General features: G+C 40.1%; 1 protein-coding gene across 1 annotated transcript in view; it reads right to left on the bottom strand.

Moving 5' to 3' along the window:
- LOC130921386 (zinc finger protein 385A-like) overlaps positions 1-21,011 on the bottom strand; it is a 49,396-nt gene extending 28,385 nt beyond the window's left edge. Inside the window, exon 1 of the mRNA XM_057845219.1 lies at positions 20,648-21,011. Within this exon, the coding sequence (XP_057701202.1) occupies positions 20,648-20,657 (10 nt within the window). The 5' untranslated portion in view covers positions 20,658-21,011. The remainder of the gene's footprint in view (positions 1-20,647) is intronic.
- Between the last annotated feature and the right edge of the window lie 1,355 nt (positions 21,012-22,366).

Raw genomic sequence — 22,366 nt, 5'->3', positions numbered from 1 at the left:
ACTTGCATCTTCATTTCAAAGGTAAGCATCACTTTTTTCCTTGTTTCTCCAACTGTATCAACTTTTTTTGAAAACTGTGTTGATTTCTCACACAAGAAAATCCACCGTGCGTTCGTTTGCAGTGCTGTCATGTCGTCGTATTTCGAGCAACTCGTCGGATGTAGAAACAAATGGCGGCTCAAATTTTACGTCGGATGTCGAAAAGATCGTGTGTCGAAGTGATCGTATGTAGAGGTACCACTGTATTTTTATTTTATTTATCTTTCAAGATGAGATGTCTGTTCTTGGTGTTAGATTTTATCAAATGAAATTTCCCCCCAAAATGCGACTTAAACTCTGGTGCGGCTTATATATGTATTTTTCCTCTTCATTGCGCATTTTTGGGCGGGTGCAACGTACACTCAGGTGCGACTTATAGTCTGAAAAATACGGTAAGTGTATAGGCGGAGTTTGACTTTTGGGGGAGGGGAGCACAATATCTTAATGACCTCGAAACACAGTGTCAGCAATAAAATTAACTTACAAGAATATTTATCATAATAAGTTAAAAATGAGCGTTTTTTTTTTTTTTTTGTGTGTCCTATCATTCTTGAGGCGAATTCTAAATCAGGCTACTCAGGACAGCTATACTTTTCGCCTAGATCGTCATCCATTGAATATGGTACGCCCGCCGGTGTCGTGCCAATGTAGTTACCCCGTCAAAAAATGTATCCGCTGGGCGGAGTCACTGCGCTGTACTGATTTGCTTGATTTCCGTGTTTTGGTGATGTAGTTAGCTACGAGGTTTTAAAACATGGCCCATCCATCAAAAAAAAAAAATAAATAAAACGTATAACGTAACATACTGAACGTTAAAAAAAGTCAATGTTTTACTGTTTTACTCGTAGGTTGACCTATAACTGTTATTACTGTAATTTAATTCCTGTGTGGAGTTTCTCTAGTTTAATAAACATCGATGTCCAAAATGTATAACTGTGGTTCTTTTCTGGCTTCAATTAATTGTTTAAGTCGACATAACATTTACCTAATGTGTGTGTGTGCGCTCCCGCGGCCAGGGGATACAATTTTTGACAGGGGTAGCTACATTGGCAAGACACCGTCTTTAGTGGGGCAAACTGAAACTCCGCTTACTATTTTGGCAGTGCTATATAGCGTTTCATGGTCCACATTTTTAAATCCTTGGTTCTTGCTCAGTAGTTGTTGCCGCTTTTGAAAGCTTAGGTTTGAAAAAAATTACGTATATCCATCTTGCCTCTTCGGTCCTCGAGTGGTTTTGGTTAAGCAAAGCAAATGACAGTCTAAGGTGCTAACCACATGATCTGTTCGAAAAATAATTTTGACCCATTATAGAACCTACCTTAGACTCCGCGTATGGGTAAGTGGAATATAGAAAATGGATTTATTGATAAATATGGTCTTAAAATCTTTTCCTGAGTTTAGATTAATGCAGGTTATTCCTAGTCTAAATGGATTAAAAATGGTTTGATTGTATTCCAAATACTGTTTGACGTTGCTTCTTGACAAAAACTTTCACAGGCTGTGAGCTTTTATCAGCTTGTGTAGCACATTTTGTGTCAATGACTCAACTTGTCAAAATCAGTAAAACTAGGCAGAAGTGATGGTATTCATCTTTGATTGAGCGAATTTTCGACATAGCCCTTGTATTGGATCACTATCTACTGGTCATTTCAAATGCTTCAGTTGCTAGCAGTGTTGGGAGTAACACCATTATAAATAGGGTTAGCGTTATTTTTTCAGTAACGGGGTAATCCAACTAATTACTTTTTCCGCCGTTACAACACCGTTACCGTTACTGACGGTCAAAAGCGGTCCGTTACTTACTCTGAATAAATTGAAGAAACTACCAGCTGTGTCGAGTCGACTCTCTGCTCTGTTGATTTGTCATCCAAGACTTGGGGTGCGTTCAGGTTCGAGAATAGTGCACGTACTTCTGACTCCAAGCTGTTTGTCCCAATTAGACAATGCTTTCCAAAGTTTGGTAATGTTTCTATGTTTGCTATACCTGATGCTAGCCTCGTTCCCATCTCCCACTGTCAGCCAGCAATAATTCTGCTTCCATCTTGAGGACGGCAGACGCTTTGAAGGTGACGTGAATTGTCGGGAAACGAGCCTACCTGAATGTATCCCCTCGAGAGATGCGATGGAAGTGATTGTGATTGGCTGAGGGTTAGAGTCATGTGTTTTGTAAGCCAATCAGAGCCGGTGATTTCACAAGCAAACCGGAACAGCGCGTGCGGCAAACACACACACAAAACAGATGCACAGGGTCGGTATGGCAGAGCATTCAGAAGAAAAATTGTCCTTTAAGAGGTGGAGATATAGACACTATTTCAAGTTTGTCGAAATCAAAGGAAAGAACCTGCATGTAATGTGTTATTTATGTCCCGGGGCAAAGCTTTTGTCGACATCTGTGGTAAGCAATTCAAATTTGCTGAAGCACCTAACAAGTTAACTACCTGTCTGTTCTTCTCTGTTCCACTGACTCGAATACTGCTCAGAAAATTTCAAATTCTTTGACATACAACAAGTTATTTTTAAAGTAACGGAAATAGTTACTTTCCCTGGTAACTAGTTACTTTTACTATAGAGTAATTCAGTTACTAACTCAGTTACTTTTTGGAAGAAGTAGCGAGTAATGTAACTAATTACTTTTTTTAAAGTAACGTGCCCGACACTGGTTGCTAGTATAGCAGTGCTCATGGTGAGATGTTTGGTTTCATCTAACATTGGTGGTTAAAATGTCTCAGCAATGTGTTTGGGGAAGGCAAGTGTCATTTACGTGAGAGACCAATTCACCGCTGTAACTGGCAGGTTCTTTGCACGTGGTCTTCTTGCCTGGCAGGTCACGGTCTGTTATCATTTGATGTTGTTTATCGATGGTAATATCGTAAGGGAGTTGAACTCAAATTACACCAGTGTAGTACAGCATAATATTGATACTGAATTTTCACAAAAGAAAGACATGAAATAATAGGCAACGGTCGATAGAACTCAAGGTTACTTTAACACGGTTATGTGTTTCTAGATTTTGGATTAAAATGCAGAAAGCCCTCTCTGATTTAATTAAATGCTTGGTTAACAATGCAAATATAGGCAGGTCGAACGACATCTCAAGCAGTATGGATTCCGGCATGAGGTGTAATCTTTCCTTCTGCCTAGCGAAGCGTGCTCCCGCTGCTCATTTTACGCCACATTACAGTTTAAAAGTCAAATCATTTCTGCTGTTCCTTCATTAACATTGCAGCATGCCACAATAGAGTCATGTAAAGTTATCACGCTGCCTTTCCAGAGTCACATTCTGTGCCATCTCAAAGCAGCTTGTGTTCCACGACCTATACGCGCTTCCCGAATGATTTACAATGACATCAGATAAGTGAATGCGGCGCCTCTTCAACAGCGACCACGCAGTACGACTGGCATTGATTGGACACATTCAGAGGAGAGTTTAAGTGTTAATGTGCTGTCAAACTATAAATCCAGACCTCGCCATGCATTGGCCCTTTACTCAGAAAAAGCAGCCCGCCTTCCCTTCAACTGCCTTTTGTTTTCTCATGCAAATGTTTGACTGAGAAAAGATCAATGCCCATGTAATAGCTTATTGAATTTTTAGATTTGTGAGAGCCAGCCTGAAATGAAGAGATGCAGATGTAAGGCAAGGGAATACAGAGAGAAAAAAAAAAGAGCGCCACGGGCAGCAGTTTATCTCCACAAACCATGACGTGCGCGCGCAAACACGTGCGCGCAAACGTGCGGTGCCTAAGGCCTCTCAAATTGGCAATTCATTTGGCCAATTTAAGTTTAATGATCACAGAGGTAATGTCAATGTCAGTGACGATGGTGTAGCCTCTCAGCATTCTCTGCCTTGCTCTGTTCCACGGATGGGAATGGGAGGGAATGTTGGGAGGTGGGCTGGAGATCTCGCTGCCAAAATAAATAAAAGAAAAAAAAAAAAGAAAAGAAATGCAGCCATCTTCCTTTCCTGGCTCGGCACAAAATGCCAGGCGCCTCACATCTGCATTTAAATGGGCTGCTGTGCACAGAAGAAGCCTCCCATCGCCTCCCTTGACAACGCTAGTGTACAGAGCTTCCAATGTGAAGCCCGCAGGTCTGTCTTGACCCACTCTGCTCGTGTTTATTTTTCCCCGCAGTTTATGTGGCGGCGTCACACGTTTGCGAGTTGATTTGGCGGCAAATGACACCGTAAAGAGCAGATGATCATTTATGAGCATCGTTTAGCTCACCTGCTGGCAGGGACCTGACTTGCTCGTAGTTTGTACAAAAATTCTAAGGGCTGCAGTGTTAGCTCACTTAAATGTTGTCCAACATAGGTGTATAAGCGTGAAAGAAACACTGCAAACTTTGTTGCAACTGCAGGGTGAATCTGTCTCAGTGAGGCACGTTGCTACTTGTGAAGGACTGAGCATGAAATCCAATTTACTGCAGCTCAGCTTACCCCCAAAGTCAGACAGAGTTATTTCAACCTAAGTAAGGGACAGAAAGCACACAAAACACTGCTGTGTAACTCTGGGCTTGGTCCTGATTAATGTCGCGTCAGTGTGTGTGAGATCTGCTGGTTGATTTAAGTTTGCGCTTTGTTTTAATGATAGATGCCCTGCACCCCGGTGGCTGAGTTTAAATGCAGCCTTCCACAAAACTCCCACAAGTCCTTTCACTGAAAAGCGAATGTGTGAGCGTCAGCTAGTCTTCCTGCAGTCTTCTGAATTCTCATTGCTTTTGTCATTAACAACCATATGCTTGTTTTTGTCACCATCACATGAATGTTGCTTACATAGTAACGGTGTAACGGTACATGTATTTGAATTGAACCTTTTCACTATGTGGTGCTCGGTTCGGAACGGAGGCGTACCGAACGAGTTTCTGACGTAATGTAACCCTTACTTTTCGAAGCCGTGAGTCGATCGGGTTACAGTTTCTTTGTGTAGATTATATTTACTCCGTCTTCTCTACTATAATGAGGACCAACACGGTTTGCCTGGTATACAGTTGTGGTCAAAAGTTTGCATACACTTGTGAAGAACATAATGTCATGGCTCTCTTGAGTTTCCAGTTATTTCTACAACTCTGATTTTTCTCTGATAGAGTGATTGGAACAGATACTTCTTTGTCACAAAAACATTCATGAAATTTGGTTCTTTTATGACTTTATTATGGGTGAACAGAAAAAAGTGATCAAATCTGCTGGGTCAAAAATATACATACAGCAGCGCTAATATTTGGTAACATGTCCCTTGGCCATTTTCACTTCAATTAGGCGCTTTTAGTAGCTATCCACAAGCTTCTGGTTGAATCTTTGACCACTCCTCTTGACAGAATTGGTGCAGTTCAGTTAAATTTGATGGCTTTCTGACATGGACTTGTTTCTTCAGCATTGTCCACAAGTTCTCAATGGGGTTTAAGTCAGGACTTTGGGAAGGCCATTCGAAAACCTTAATTCTAACCTGATTTAGCCATTCCATTACCACTTTTGATGTGTGTTTGGGGTCATTGTCCTGTTGGAAAACCCAACTGCGCCCAAGACCCAATCTTCGGGCTGATGACGTTAGGTTATCTTGAAGAATTTGAAGGTAATCCTCCTTCTTCATTATCCCATTTACTCTCTGTAAAGCACCAGTTCCATTGGCAGCAAAACAGCCCCACAGCATAATACTACCACCACCGTGCTTGACGGTAGGCATGGTGTACTTGGGGTTAAAGGCCTCACCTTTTCTCCTCCAAACATATTGCTGGGCATTGTGGCCAAACAGCTCGATTTTTGTTTCGTCTGACCACAGAACTTTCCTCCAGAAGGTCTTATCATTGTCCATGTGATCAGCAGCAAACTTCAGTCGAGCCTTAAGGTGCCGCTTTTGGAGCAAGGGCTTCCTTCTTGCACGGCAGCCTCTCAGTCCATGGAGATGCAAAACACGCTTGACTGTGGACACTGACACCTGTGTTCCAGCAGCTTCTAATTCTTGGCAGATCTGCTTTTTGGTGATTCTCGGTTGAATCTTCACCCTCCTGACCAATTTTCTCTCAGCAGCAGGTGATAGCTTGCGTTTTCTTCCTGATCGTGGCAGTGACAAAACAGTTCCATGCACTTTATACTTACAAACAATTGTTTGCACTGTTGCTCTTGGGACCTGCAGCTGCTTTGAAATGGCTCCAAGTGACTTTCCTGACTTGTTCAAGTCAATGATTCGCTTTTTCAGATCCATGTATGTATATTTTTGACCCAGCAGATTTGATCACTTTTTCTGTTAACCCATAATAAAGTTATAAAAGAACCAAACTTCATGAATGTTTTTTGCGACAAAGAAGTATCTGTTCCAATCACTCTATCATAGAAAAATCAGAGTTGTAGAAATAACTGGAAACTCAAGAGAGCCATGACATTATGTTCTTCACAAGTGTATGTAAACTTTTGACCACAACTGTACCAGACTCACTGCTGTTCCAGCGATTGAGTCTGGCGACCGTCTGCTGGATCAAATTCCGAGGGCGGAGCAAGCCACAGCAAACAGACAGCGGAGTGGACCAATCGGCAACGGGCAGACGTGACGTTGTCAAAGCGACAAGTAATTAGCGTGAGCGGAGAATGGAGAAGTTTATTCAACATGGCTAGCGCGAGCCATGTTGACTGTTTCGATGTGTTTTTGGTAATTTAAAACTGGTTTTACCATGGATAGGAACATATTCTCGGCTCTCCCATTCGCCATCTGTGTTGTTGTAGACACTACTTTCGGCGCGCAAGAGTGACGTTACTCATTAAGAACACGTCACGCCAATAAACGAATCTCATTGGACGATTGATTTTGTACCTTGCTCGAGAGGCCGTTAATGGGCTGGGTCCCAGACTATTTCTCACTGTGTTTGAAAAATACAGGGAGAATAGTCTGGCTGTGCCAGGCAACAAAACGGTAGGACAGTATAACCCAGACACGTCAACGGCACGACAACGTGGCCGCCGCGAGAACGCAGTGAAACGCGGGCGTTAAAGTCAATCAGCCAATGCACACCAGTCGCAGTGCGGCCGCGTCTTAGTCGCATCCCAGAAGCGGCTCAACACGACACACGCGAAAAGAACGGCAGAGTTTATTATTTGACACAAGACGCGACCCTCCTGCGTCAATACTACTACCGGTAGCTAGGATCGGGCAGACCGGAAGTCACTCGTGTAAAAATACGGTGGATCCGGTCGATTTTCAAACTAATATGCAATCGTAACCCACTTTTTGAGTCCATAAGATCTCTTGAGTGGTAGATCGGGGCACAGTGGACTTGTCTTTATTGATTTACTGCTGTCTTCTCTGCTATCATAATAACCAACACGGCTCCGTGTTCAATACAAAACCCTCCTACCACAACAAAACAAGTAGGAACTAATATTCACATTGGAACTAAAGTTATACAAGATAAAATATACAATATAAATGAATACTACATCACATTTGTAAAATACAAACACAAAATAAATAATAGCCCATTTAAATAAAATAAATTTAAATGAGCTAAAACACCTATAATTAAATAATAAGAATAATACACAGATCCTGCTTACACAATTAAATTTATTAATTTCTGTGTGGCGCTTTAACTTGAGAAAATCCACCAATAAAGCTTTTGAAAACCATTCATAAGAAAAAAAAAAATCATTGAGGCATTTCATTTGTAAAATACATGTTAAAGTCTTTGTCATTGGCATAGCTTTTCTCTTTAGCACAGGACTTATTTTTTCTTCTTTCTTTCAGAAAGAAAGCTGACCAATACGCGGGGTCTGAAAGGCAAATTGTTGTTGGATTATCTTTAAATACCTGCTACTTTTTGAGCAGAATTCTAGCTTTGAACAGGCTAATGTTTCTATTGTTGAAAGCACAAAAGTATGTAATAAACAACTAGCACATTTATATTTTGCGTTTTGTTTTCTTACTGTACCGAAAATGAACCGAACCGTGACCTCAAAACCGAGGTACGTACCGAACCGAGATTTTTGTGTACCGTTACAACCCTACTGAAGAGCGAATGTGTGAGCTTCAGCTAGTCTTCCTGCAGTCTTCTGAATTCTCACTGCTTTTGTCATTAACAACCATATGCTTGTTATTGACACAATCACATGAACAGTGTTGGGAATAACGGCGTTATTCTTCTCAGTAACGGGAATATAACGAATTATTTTTTCCCGCCGTTACAACGCCGTTACTGTTACTGACGGTCAAAGCGGTGCGTTACTTAATTTGAATAAATTGAAGAAACTAGCAAGTCTATTCTGTTCTGTTTATTTGTCATCCAAGACTTGGAGTGCGTTCAGGTTCATGGCAATGAAAATAGTAAACACACTTAGCCTACCTTTGCAAGAACGATGGAGTTGCCGTTTGATACGATCATAATGTGCAGGTCCTGCACCCATCCGCAGCAAAACTGTTCGTAGCTTTGTAGCGATTTGTAATCTCGGAATCGAGCGCACATACTTCAGAGCTGGTGTTTTCCCACACAAACCGGAACAGCGTGTGCGGCAAACGCGCAAAACAGATGCAGAGGGATATGATGGCAGAGCATTCAGAGGAAAATTTGTCCTTTACGAGTTGGAGATATAAACACTATTTCAAGTTGGTCGAAATTAAAGGAAAGAACGTGCATGTAAAGTGTAATTTATGTCCCGGGGCAAATATTTTGTCGGCACCTGTGGTAAGCAATTCAAATCTGTTTATTTTTGTTACACTTCAAGTGTAGGATAAATCTGTTGCTGGTGAGGTCCAATAAATATTACAAGGTTCTCTAACACAACTACCTGTCTGTTCTTCTCTATTCAACTGACTCGAATACTGCTCCGAAAATGTAACATTCTTTGACATACAACAACTTCTTTTTAAAGTAACGGAAATAGTTACTTTCCCTGGTAACTAGTTACTTTTACTATAGAGTAATTCAGTTAATAACTCAGTTACTTTTCGGAAGAAGTAGTGAGTAACTATAACTAAATAGTTTTTTCGAGTAACGTGCCCAACACTGCACATGAATGATGCTTACATAGGCATGCTGTCAAATTGCTTTGTTCAAATGTTGAACAAAGAGACATGAAAACATGTCAGATTTAAAGCGTGGCGTACATCCTATGATTGGCAGGGAGATGAGATTGTGGAGGAATGATAGCAGCTGAGGGGTTGGATTCAATCGAGCGCAAGTAGAAAAAAGGCACTGGACTAAAATGGGGGAAGAGAGGGATGGAATCTCAGGTCGGGGAGGGGTTTGGGGGGAGCTGCATGTTGAAAGGTGAGTCCAAGGTGAACTGAGGATGTAAAGAGCTGCATATGTAACCTGCAGGTTAATGTGTGGGAGAAGTCACTGGCGGTTTTAGAAGAAGGTGACACAAATTGCTTAACACTTCCATGTGATTATCAAGCGACCCCCACATAGCTGCAGTATACCTGCCTCCAAGGCTTAACGTTTGGCTGTCACATGCAAAATGTCACATGCGCATGAGAAATTTTGGATTTTTTTCATTTCTCATCTGTGTTATGCTTCATTTCTACAACAAAGCATTCTGACCTTTGGATCAATAATAGTCACTACTTGGAACAAATTGTCAAATTAAACATTCACTGCACATTCTACAGTATGAATTGTAGTGTAAAAATTTAATAGTATTTCTAAATGTTGTATATAGTCCCTACTCGAAAGTCGAAACAGTGCAAATGAACTTTAATAACATTGTACAGTGGTATGAAAAAGTATCTGAACCTTTTGGAATTTCTCACATTTTTGCATAAAATCACCATTAAATGTGATCTGATATTTGTCAAAATCACACAGATGAAAAAAACTGTCTTCTTTAACTAAAACCACCCAAACATTTATAGGTTTTCATATTTTAATGAGGATAGTACCGTATTGGCCCGAATATAAGACGGCCCTGATTATAAGACGACCCCCTCTTTTTCAAGACTCAATTTTGAAAAAAGAACACCAAATTAATTTTTATACAGAAAATAATTACTGCGCATCTGAAACAAATGATTATAACAAAATATTTGCGAGAAAAAGCATGTTATTTTGCCCCATTCAAATCTTAATATCTGAACATTTAGATATGTAAACTAAAGTGCGATCACATTCGTAAATGAATGGCTTCTGGTTTTTGAAATGTAAATAAACCAATCTATAGTGATAAAACAACAAAATTGCAATAACTGCATTAACCATCAAAGTGAAGTCTAACTGTAACTGTAGTCTTGAAACAAATCTGAATAAGGAAAAACATTGCAATAAAATAATGCAAACTGGTTAAACTTGAGAGTAGCTGAGATCTGTCATGACAGAACATCTCTTCAATGATGTATGGCGCCATCTAGCGTCGTGAATGGGTATAATGTCAAGACCGCCAATATAAGATGACCCCCACTTTTTCAGTCTTATTTCAATGCAGAAAACACCGTCTTATATTCGGGCCAATACGGTATATAAACAATGACAGAAGGGGGAAAAATAAGTAAGTGAACCATCACATTTAATATTTTTTGCCCCCCTCCCCCTCCTTGGCATCAATAACTTCAACCAGACGCTTCCTATAGCTGCAGATCGGCTACATCATTTTTCCATTAATGATTGCTAGTTGTACAGGCCCTGAGGGCAACAAAACAGCCCCAAATCATGATGCTCCCTCCACCATGCTTCACGGTGGAATGAGGTGTTGATGTTAGTGAGCTGTTCCATTTTTCCTCCACACATGATGTTGTGTGTTACTCCCAAACAATTCAAATTTGGTTTCATCAGTCCACAAAATATTTTGCCGAAACTTCTGTGGAGTGTCCATGTGCCTTTTTGTGAGCATTAAACGAGCAATAATGTTTTTTTTTATTTTTTATTAGACAGCAGGTGGCTTCCTCCATGGAGTCCTCTCATGAACACCATTCTTGGCCATAGTTTTACATATAGTTGATGTGTACAGAGATATTGTACTATGCCAGTGATTTTTGTAAGTCTATAGCAGACATTCTAGGGTTCTTTTTTACCTCTCTAAGTATTCTGCGCGGGACTCTTGGCGTCATCTTTGGTAGACCGCCACTCCTTGGCAGAGAAGCACAGTGCCAAACTCTCTCCATTTTTAGACAACTTCTCTGACTGTCGATTGATGAACATCCAGACTTTTAGAGATGGTTTTGTATCCTTTCCCAGCTTTATACAAATCAACAATCCTTGATCGCAGGTCTTCACACAGCTCTTTTGACCAAGCGATGATACACATCAGACAATGCTTCTCATCAAGACATTACTTACCAGGTGTGTGTTTTATAGTGGGCAGGGCAGCTTTAAACCACTCATCAGTGATTGGGCACACACCTGACTTAAAATGTTTGGTAAAAAATTGGTTTCAATTGCTTTTTAAGTCTCCTAAGGCAGAAAGCTCACTTACTTATTTTTCGCCCTTCTGTCATTGTTTGCATGCTATCCTCATTAAAATATGAAAACCTATAAATGTTTGGGTGGTTTTAGTTGACGCAGACAGACACTGTATTTTCATCTGTGATGTGACATTTGAAGGTGATTTTATGCAGAAATGTGAGAAATTGCAAAAGGTTCGGATACTTTTTCATACCACAGTAGGTGTAATGAATATTTAATACTTTGAACTTCATACGCTGTTCCTGGCAGTAAAAGATACATTTCTACTTTTTTGGAAAAATGTGCGTACTTAGCTGTTGTTTTTATTGTCTCTGTAGACACTTATTAATTTACCATCTAATTTGATTTTCACAGTTGGTTACTCTCGGCTGTAATGAAGCTGAGCCACTTTCTGCTGTTATTGCTACTCAACATTTTGCATGCTTCTTCATCGTCTTTTGCTTTCGTTTTACTTGATGCTAAATGTGTAGCTGGTACTCATCCATATATTTGCCAGATTGTTAGTTTACTTGTTACCATAGAGTTGAGGATTTGTAATTTAGGCCAGGTTCATACTGCAGATGTTAACGCACAATTCCGATTTTTTTGTCATATCTGTTTTTTTGGCATGCCCGTTCAGACTGCCTTTGTCCATTGAGCCCGTTAAGTATTACGCATGCACACTAATTCGCAGTCTGAGGCGTGTTGAGCAAACTGACCCGCATGCGCAGCAGCATCAAAAAAATGACTACACATGACGCACACACACACACTTCGGGACAGTTTGCCCGACTCCCGGCCCTGTAAGCAATCTTGAAATATTGCTCATTTGGAGCAAAGAGAAAACTGAGTATTCTCAGGCTTACCCCCCCATTTTATTTTTTTCATGACTTTTGTCAAGCCCGCCTCTTCCTTAAATGCCGCGTTCAAGCTAGGCGCTAACACTAATGCAGAGTTCCATCACTACTGTACAGCCCTTTCTCTCTCGCTTTTTGCTGACGTAATTGATGCATGAATTCGGATTTGGGGGACTTGACTGCAGCCAGATTCTGGAAAAATGTGGCCCAGATCGGCTTTTAACCACATACGAAAGTGACCTAGATCGGATTTGAAGTGGTCCCCTTTTATGCAACTTTTCCCGTTCAGACAGTCAAGTTAATGCCTCACTCGAGTCGGAAAAACATGAAAAAATCGGATTCATGCATTAAGACCTGCTGTATGAACCTAGCATTTGAGGAGTAGTTCAGCACCATGGAAGGACAGTGTTGACTGTTGAGCCACACCAGCTAGCCAATTGGAGATCTTCGCATTCCCCCAGTTATACCCGGACAGCCAGAAGAGCTGGGTGCAGGGGTGGCCGACCGTTCAACATGGGTGCTTTATTACCGTATTTTTCGGACTATAAGTCTCATTTTTTTTCGTAGTTTGCCTGCGACTAATACTCTGGAGCGACTTATGTGTGAAATTAATAACACATTATTATATCATTTCACATGTTATTTTGGTGTTTTGGAGTGACAGTGATGATTTGGTAAACTTGTTAGCATGTTTTTTTATGCTATAGTTATTGGAGATGTGTGAAATTTCCGATTCTTAGATTATTCGCGATTCGGCCATGGAAGATTCGAGAACGATTCACAAACATCCAAATTCCGATTACCGAAATATGTCAAGTAAAACACACTCCGCGCGCCGCGCGGTCTTCGGGACACAGTGAGGAACGGAGCGAGACTAGCTAAACATCATGCTTGTCATTACCCGGCCCCTCGGGTAATGCCAATGCTCAACTCATGGCTCTAGCTCAACTCATGCCGCGAGATAAAAAAAAAAAAAAAAAGCATACCTGCCGACAGCTGCTACAAAGTACGTCCACATAATGGTACGGTAGATATCATATTTATATAGGGCAAGATGCTATATAGACTCGGTGGCATTGGCAGCACATGTACAAAAAGCTCGATGTGGGCGTTAGTGAACGGCCGCCATCTTAAAGCAGTAGACTTCCCTGCAAGGCTGTTGTAGCGAACCTTCCAAGCGAACCTAATTAACTTTTTATCTAAAATACTCCTAAATCGGTAAAATATTGACTTGAATCTATCTTTAAAATAGTTTTAAAACTTTCACATGTCGAAAGTAGACAAAAGGGAAATTACGGAATAACGAGAGCAATTTTAACAACTTTAACGGTTGATTCACAACATTAAATTAATTGAATGTAGTTTAAAGCTGCTGATACAGAATGGGGATTTGAGTATATTATTTTTTGTTTTTAACTGTTAACTTGATACTGAAATAGTCGTTTTTTTAAGCCTGGGAGTTTTTTTTTTTTTCAACAGTTTTTGTGACTAATGTACAAAACATAACATAAAAAATAACATCTGTCATCAGCCCTCATTCATATTAATGACAGGTGTCATGTCATCATTATGAAAGTCTTATGACACAAACTTCAAATAAAGTGTAACTATGGATTTTTATGTTCTTGCATTGCATTATTTGTACAGTTCTAAAAATATAGGTATTGAATCGGCATCGGATCAGTATTGGCTAAACATATCTTGAAAAAAATCGGATCGGAAGTCAAAAAAGCAGCATCGGCACATCCCTAGTTGCGCAGTCCATCTTCATTAAACTGAGGTTACTCTTTTTCGCAATTTGAGACCAACCGAGGAGTGTATAGCATAATACCACACCGAGGGAAGTGAAGGTCATTAAGAAATCTGCTGTTTCAACATGACTTGCAGCCTTGCCACCGCACATGAATATTATCATTATCATCCTGTTATGTGAGCATTTACACACCTGCTGTTTTTGACCAATGGGGATCGCACAACTTGTGCAAACCTAGTGTATGAGCAACCCAAGGAAAAACATACACATAAGAGTCAACATGCATTCATACAATAACAATAGAGCCAGCAGGTGCATCCTCTATTGTTTTTTTTTTTCTTTTTTCAAGGGGAGAAGACATGAAATGGATGTTAAGGTGACAGCCGTTATCGAACTACTGTGTCATTTTCCATGGAAAGAATAATTACAGGTTTTATTTTGAGTCCATGTGGTTTGATGCAATAGCGTGGTCTTGAAGCAACACACAAAGATAATGACTGGCCAGCGCCAGGCTCGTAACCCTAAGGCCTTATTTGGCAACCTTGAAACCAGTAAATGACAGATCTACACGTTTCTGCCTTTGTATCCAAGCCGTTCTTATTATATATGTGGTCAACAGACTTTTGGCTAGGCAAAAGCCTTTGTCTGTGCTTTACCAGATATTGAACTGGTTCAAAGTCAATATCTTATTTCCTATGCATTCAGGTGTTAAAATATTAATTATTCGGACAAAACAAACTGAATTGTGTGTATTGTAATACAAATTTTAAAATATTATTTTAGCGTTCTAGTGCCTTTGTTAAATGAAGAGGCAGTATTTGAAGTAGGGCCAGTATAATACAGACCAAGACACATGAGTCCAAGAGTCTAAGGCTAGGTTCGGACTGTAGGTCTTAATGCAGGAATCTGATTTTTTTGTGTTTTTCCGACTCGAGTGAAGCATTAACTTGACGGTCTGAATGTGACAAATCTCACAGAAGGTGAACATTTCAAATCCGATCTGGGCAGGGCTGGCCCAGGCCATTTGGGGGCCCTAAGCAAAATAATGCAAAGGGGCCCCTATTTTTGGCCCACCATTTTGTCACAGTGTACTGTGAAACCCATTCATGCAATCCAACCCATACATCCATATTTTGTATATTAATCAGATTTTGTTGCACTGCATACTTCAAACTTCTCACCCCAAATGATTGTTAGTACTTACAATAGATAGCGCCAAACCTTTATCTAAAAGAGGAAAGAAAAGTTAAGGAAGAACTTTTATTTTTTAAAGCTTGTAATCAAGTATCAAAACTCACAAAAGTCAAATAAAGCAAACTGTAGTAAACACAATAGAATATAAATTCAACAATTGCCAGATTGGGGGCCCCCTAGTGGTCAGGGGCCCTATGCAGCTGCATAGTCTGCGTATAGGCTGGGTCGGCCCTGGATCTGGGTCACTTTCATATGTGGTTTAAAGACCAAATGTGAAGTAAGGTTGGCCAACCATGTTTTTGAGTAATATCAATGGCTAAACAATTATAAGCATATTTTCGTTTTTTTTTTTTTTTCGCAACCCTTCCAGGTTCTTTGTTTAACCCATAGCAACGCCCTTGACAACGAAAATGTTTTTCTTTGACAATCTTCGGAAATGACGTCACACAGAGAATTGCGAGGGAAGTGCGCCTTAGAACAGTATTGTTGCATTACTTCTCGGTAAGATGCCACGGCGGTGTGTGGTGATGTATTGTTTTCAGTTTAAAGAAAAGTTGTATGAATGGCCAAAGGATAGTAGGGCACGTAAATGGACATCTTTCGTTTGCAGGAAGCGAATGAATTTCACGCCATCATCGAGTAGTGTTCTCTGCTACAAACACTTCAAAGATGCCTGCTTCCTCAACCGGTATGCTTATGATCAAGGATTTGCAAAAAAGTAAGTGTGATTTTTGGATAGATGACTGATGACTTTGTCAAAGCAGAGCTGCCAATTGTTGTGGAATTAACAGTAGAAGGTAGCGACGTTAGCCGAAAGCTAACTCCAGGCAAAACCCCGATCGTGTTGTGGAATGAACAGAAGAAGCTAGTGACGTTCGCTGAAAGCTAACTCGAGGCAATCCCCGATCATATTTGTATTGAGTTCATTTTGTCTACAGTTATAAATTCGTCAAAACTTTTCTTTATTTCCCAGGCAATAGTAGGTGGTTTATTTACCTGACATGTTTCGACGAACACTTCCGCCTTCATCAGAGGGTCCGAAAGCGGAAGTGTTTGCCGAAACTGCAATTATTACTCATTAATGATATGAATAGCATCGATTCGAGCCGAAAGCTAACGTCGCTAGTAGAGATGATGCCGACCGATCGGGTCCGATCACGTCATTTTCAAAGTATTGGAATCGGCAAAAAATATCGGCCATGCCTTTTTTTAATATGTATACGTATATTTTTAAATTAAATCGTTTTCTAATTGTATTTAACGTTACAGACATAATATGTTACACTCATCCAGAGTGTTTAGTTTAGGCTTAAGGTAGGGTTATCAAATTTATCCCGATAACGGCGGTAATTAATTAAAAAAAAATGTATCACGTTAAAATATTTAATGCAGTTAATGCATGCGCTGCACCATCCACTCACGCATTGTCGCGCTCAATCTGTAATGACGCCGTTTTACTTATATAGAGGGATAAAAGGCAGCGTAAAATGAGTAGAGTGAATTATGGCAGCCTTTTAGCCTTTTTGTAATTGGCTAAAGCCCTACAATCCCTCTTCCCACGATTAGAAATATCATGGGAGGCAATGTGGGGAAGCAAGTTTGCAATTGATCTTTTTCTTAACACCTTATGTTATTTCCCAACGCAGAGAAGATATATCAATTGGTAGCACTACGAAAAGTCATGGTTCCACTTCCCATCATGCATTTGGGCATGGCTACAGTATCATTTACTGAAAGCTCAACAAATACACTAGATGGCAATATTTAGTCACAATATACAAAGTCACAAGTCTTTCTATCCGTGGATCCCTCTCACAGAAAGAATGTTAATAATGTAAATGCCATCTTGAGGATTTATTGTCATAATAAACAAATACAGTACTTATGTACTGTATGTTGAATGTATATACTGTATTCGTCCGAGTTTTATTCATTTTTTTCTTAATGCATTGCCAAAATGTATATGATCGGGAAAAATTATTGGGAATGATCGGGATCGGATCGGGAGCAAAAAAACATGATCGGAACAACCCTAGTCGCTAGCTTCTACTGTTCATTCCACAACATGATCCGGGATTCGTCAAAACTTTTCCTTTTATCCCAGGCATTAGTAGGTGTTTTTTTTACCTGATCTCGGCAACATTTTTCAAGAATGCGGCGGCGGTCTGAACTGTCAAGTCTCCCAAATCTGAATTCATGCAGCAGTTACGTCAGCAAAGAGCGAAAGAGGCAGGCAGAATGGCAGCGATGTAGCTGGGCATTAGCGTTAGCGCCTAGTTTGGACTGGAGGTGGGCTTGACAACATTCTTGGGTTTCGTCTTCCATGCTTCCTCTTTCATCCTGTTCATGTCTGGTGACTGGGCTGGCCAGTCCTGGAGGATCTTGATCTTCTTTGCCTTGAGGAACTTTGAGGTAGTGATTGAAGAATGCGATGGAGCACCATCCTGCACTGTTTTCACAGTTTTTTGAGTGAATCTCGGATCCATGCGGGCTCCAGTAGGTCTCCTGCAATATTTGCGGCGACTGTGGTGTAATTCAATGGAAGATTCATCTGAAAAATCCACCTTTTGCCACAAAACAGTGAAGTTTGGTGGTGGCAAAGTCGTGGTCTGGGGTTACATCCAGTATGGGGGTGTGCGAGAGATCTGCAGGGTGGAAGGCAACATAAATAGTCTGAAATATTAACAAATCTTAGCTGCCTCTTACGTTCCTAACCTTAAAAAGGGACAAATTCTGCAGCAGGATGGTGCTCCATCGCATACTTCAAGCAAGAGTCTCCAGGACTGGCCAGCCCAGTCACCAGACATGAACATCATTGAGCATGTCTGGGGTAGGATGAAAGAGGAAGCATGGAAGCCGAAACCCAAGAATGTTGATGAACTCTGGGAGGCATGTAAGACTGCTTTATTTGATGTTCCTGATGACTTCATCAATGAATTGTATGAATCCTTGCCGAACCGCATGAATGCAGTCCTTCAAGCCCATGGAAGTCATACAAAATATTAAATTTGGATCTCACAGCACCACTACTTAATTCACTTATGTTATGTAATGTAACATATTTTTGTACTTGAAGTACATTTTTTGTTCAGTTCTCACACTACTTTCTGTAGGCGACAAAACTTTTGTCTTGCCAAAATTTGACCTTCATGTCTTCATTAAATGATAAATCGTTTTTTAGTGAAACAAATATATTTTTGTACATTCAACATCATTCGGGAGGGTCTGAGCTTTCATATGAGCAGTTTCTGAAACCAATTGAATAATTAAAAGTCAGGTTATTAGCAACTGTTTCTACAAAATGGATAAGCGACAAGACTTTTGTCAGGGACTGTACTTGTTAAAATAATTTTACAAAATTTATTAAAACGAAAACATTAAGAGCGGTTTTAATATCAAATTATTATAACTCGTACTAACATTTATCTTTTAAGAACATGTCTTTCTATCCGTTGTACCCTTTAAAATAACACGAGAATTATATCGTATATAATGTGTGACAATGTATGTTACAGTAACTCTACTATTAGCATCTTTCACGTTGTAGTTTTTTTTTTTAAATATAACATCTTGCTGCTTAACAAACAATGCACAGAACTCTGAACATTTAAACTTGCGCTGACATTAGCGTCAAATGGTATTCAGGTTGCTCGATTAATCTTGTGGTCCAATGAAAAAGTTATTCAAGGTTGTTAGGGCAATGATACAGATGCTATTCTCCTCAGTACAATACAAGCCTGTGTGCAAGCACATTGATTTTGAGGCTATTATTTTAAGGACACATTACTTGTGAAGTGACTCATGCGTCCAATTCAGTCAAATTAAACTTCACTGACTCTGCAGAGTTTGTGGGAAATGTGTGTCAGTCTGTGAAGCATGCGTTTCAAATGTCAATATGGTCATCCTTCAGTGCGTTGCCTTGGTGTAAAGGTCATGTTATTTATCAAAGGCAACATACACCTGTAGTTCTTTTAGGGGGTATCGATGAGTCCAGATATATAGACTACACACATATGCGCGCGTGGGTCTGCGTGTGAGAGTAAGAAGCGCTTCAGTCCTTAATTTTTAATAAGTTAAGACCTCGAACCACTGGAAGTAAAATATTCATTATTTAAAAAAAAAAAAAAAAAAAAAAAAAAAAAAGCACACAAGTCTCCCAACGCTGCTTTGCACCGAGGGTCATGCGTCACATTCAGAACATTTAGAATGTGTGAATATTTGCTCTCTGGTGTTCAAGTTGTGGATGACGAGCAGAGACAATATGTTGACGCGAATGTGACTGATACTGACGTGTGAGTCTTCCATGCCTGTTAAAACCTGATTCAGTTTGTTGCAGCGCAAGGGATTTGACCATGAAAGCTAAAATAGATTCAAATGAAATATTCAGTCGCATAATCTACACAGACAACGCTCTCATTGCAGTTTATCCATTTGATCATTTGAATTAATTCAATGTAAAGTATGCAGTATGAATCTACAAATTATGAAACAATTGATATTTGCAACGCTATCGTGTTATGTTTCATTTAATAAATCTCAACACGATGTCTTTCATACTAAAAGGACCAGAAGAAAAGAGGTATAAAAATGTTATTCATTCAAGTACAATTGAGGGGGCCTAGCGGTGAAGTTGTATATTGCTCCTCTCTCACCCCCCCCTCCCTTTTTGAGCGAGGAGAGGAAATGAAGATGACCTTCAAGCATTGTCATATTGCAACAGTGTCATTGCAAGATCACGTCAGCAAAGCTACTGAATGAACGATATCACAATTTCGTGTTTGACTGACAACAAACATCTATGGTATTTGTGCATTCAGGGCTACTGTAGAAAAATGGCGCTGCAAGATGGCGGGCTCTGTAAAAAAAACACACAAACAAAAGACCTGCTAATTATGTGTTGCTGGAACCCAGTTTTTAGGTTAAGTTTGGAATATTATTCAGAATTTTGCAGCGTGTCCCAGTTTTTGAAAAAAAAAAAAAAAAAACATAAAAGATTCTTAAGTCATTTTTACCAATCAAATCGACTATCTACAATTCAATTTTAAAAACTGAAAAAAGTTAACATAGTTAGCCTATTAACACGGAATCTTTAAAAAGTTATTAAACACTGATTGCATACAATAAATTGGATTGTAAATTATTTTAATGAAGGCTGGATTATTTTGAGGAAATGACAGTATATGTAAACAGGCTCTAAATGTGTATGTAGGATTATGGAACGCAACAAAGATCTCAAATTAAGCATACGTCAATAAATAAGATGTAAATCCACTGACCTTTACAATCCTCAGTCACTCATCCTCAAAATCCTTAAATAGCTGAATTGATAAATATGACAATTATTAAAGGTGCCTGCTTCTTTGTTTACTTGACCGTGACTGTGATGACACTCATCAAAGTTGTGCAATGACGGACAAAAAAGTTTGCATGATAACACCAGACTCACCTAAGATCATCCTGAATCCTTCCACAGTGAACTTGTTTTTGTCCACAATATCGTCCTCTAAGGTGTGCTGAAGCTCAAATCTCCCTCAAAACTCAGCATCAATGCAGAACAGGCATCCGACATCACAAGCTTTACTTTGCATCCCGATGTCGTCGCTCATCTCCTGCTGAATTGTCTTTCTGATCTTGAGTGGTAGCTGCAGGGGAAGCACGGCAGTCCTGACTTATGCTGCAACATGCGCTCAGATTCTACTGCATTTCAGTCACTGATGTATTCATTGGTAGACATTCAGTTCAGCAGCAAGGACAACTGCGAATAGAGCTTAGATGAAGCTTCACTAGAGGAACCTCTGCACAACTCTCTCTCTTTTGCTCTCTCGCTCACACATATTTTGGGGTTGGGTATAACCTAAAGGCACCTTGCGCTCCCAAGCTGCGATTGGCTGCCGCTTCAGCCAATGAGAGCAGTCAACGCGGTGCATTTTCTTGGGGGGTTTGAATTAGAAGGCAGAGGTTATGTTGCTCTCGCCTTCCTTTTTACCAGCCTTCTTTTTTCGTACCCTAACACACGCATATTTTGGGGTTTTGCATTTGCTCAGATCCATCTGTGATGTGTTTTTTTCCCTTGCTTTTGTAATGCATAGAAAATAGCTAGCGGAGAGCAGAGGCAGAGGTGTGAAAAGAGTCTGTCAGCCCGAGAGAATGGATAGTGTTTGAGGGAACAGATGAGAGATTGAGTTTAATGCACACTGACTGGGGATAAAAGAGTCGGCTGTGGAGACGTGCTGACATCTGTTTTGACACTGCTGATGAGGCTCCAATAAGCAGGCATTTACCATGATAGGAAGGCAAGGCCATTCCATGTGCATGTCATTACTTTCCCTTAAGATCTAGTGGCGTAGTCATATGACCTCTCAACTCAGTCCTGCATGTTTTATCTGATCGACTTCACATGGTGTGTTCGTGTGTGTGCACATGTAAGATAGGATTTCCTCATTAGTGAGCTTGGTCTTAATAATGCAGGTAGGTGCATTGTTAAACCAATAGGCCAGGTGCTAATGTGTGCTGTCCAAGGGTGAGGGTGGGGGCTGTCAAAGCACCACTTTAATGGATGTCACCAAAGTAAACTGAAATCGGACCTGCAGACTCTAGTGACACATGATTCAGTGTGTGTGCGTGCTTGTGTAATTTGTTTGGCTATATCAGGGAGGACGGGCAACTTTGATTATCATGAGGTTTGCTAATGTTTTATAATAATAATAATAATAATAAATTTTATTTGTAGAGCGCTATTACCAATGCTCAAAGACGCTTCACAGTTGAAACAAAAAACAGCAAACAACGTGAACAGAACAAAGCAACAACAACAACAAAAAAAATATAAGTTAAAAGCTACTTTAAAAAGGTGAGTTTTTAACAGTTTTTTGAATGTGGGAAGGTCTGAACAGGTACGGATGGGTTTAGGGAGTGAGTTCCAAAGGGAGGGGGCAGCAACGGAGAAGGCTCTGTCCCCCCCAAGTTCGGTGTGTTCTTTGTTGGGGTGGTGTGAAGTAGAGCAGGGCGGTAAAATGAAAATTTACCGTCACCGAAATTCTTCACGATGACCGACGTAATTTTGACCATGTCGGTAAATTCGGTAATTTAATAAAACAAGAAAATATAGTCTTTCATCGCGCTTTGACTCTGTGTTGTTCGGCTATGTTCATTCCCCTTTAAGAAA

The sequence above is a fragment of the Corythoichthys intestinalis genome, chromosome 9 (genome assembly GCF_030265065.1).
Source record: "Corythoichthys intestinalis isolate RoL2023-P3 chromosome 9, ASM3026506v1, whole genome shotgun sequence".
Lineage (NCBI taxonomy): Eukaryota > Metazoa > Chordata > Actinopteri > Syngnathiformes > Syngnathidae > Corythoichthys > Corythoichthys intestinalis.
Note: the sequence above shows the minus strand (reverse complement) of the source record. Positions and strands in the feature narration are given on the sequence as shown.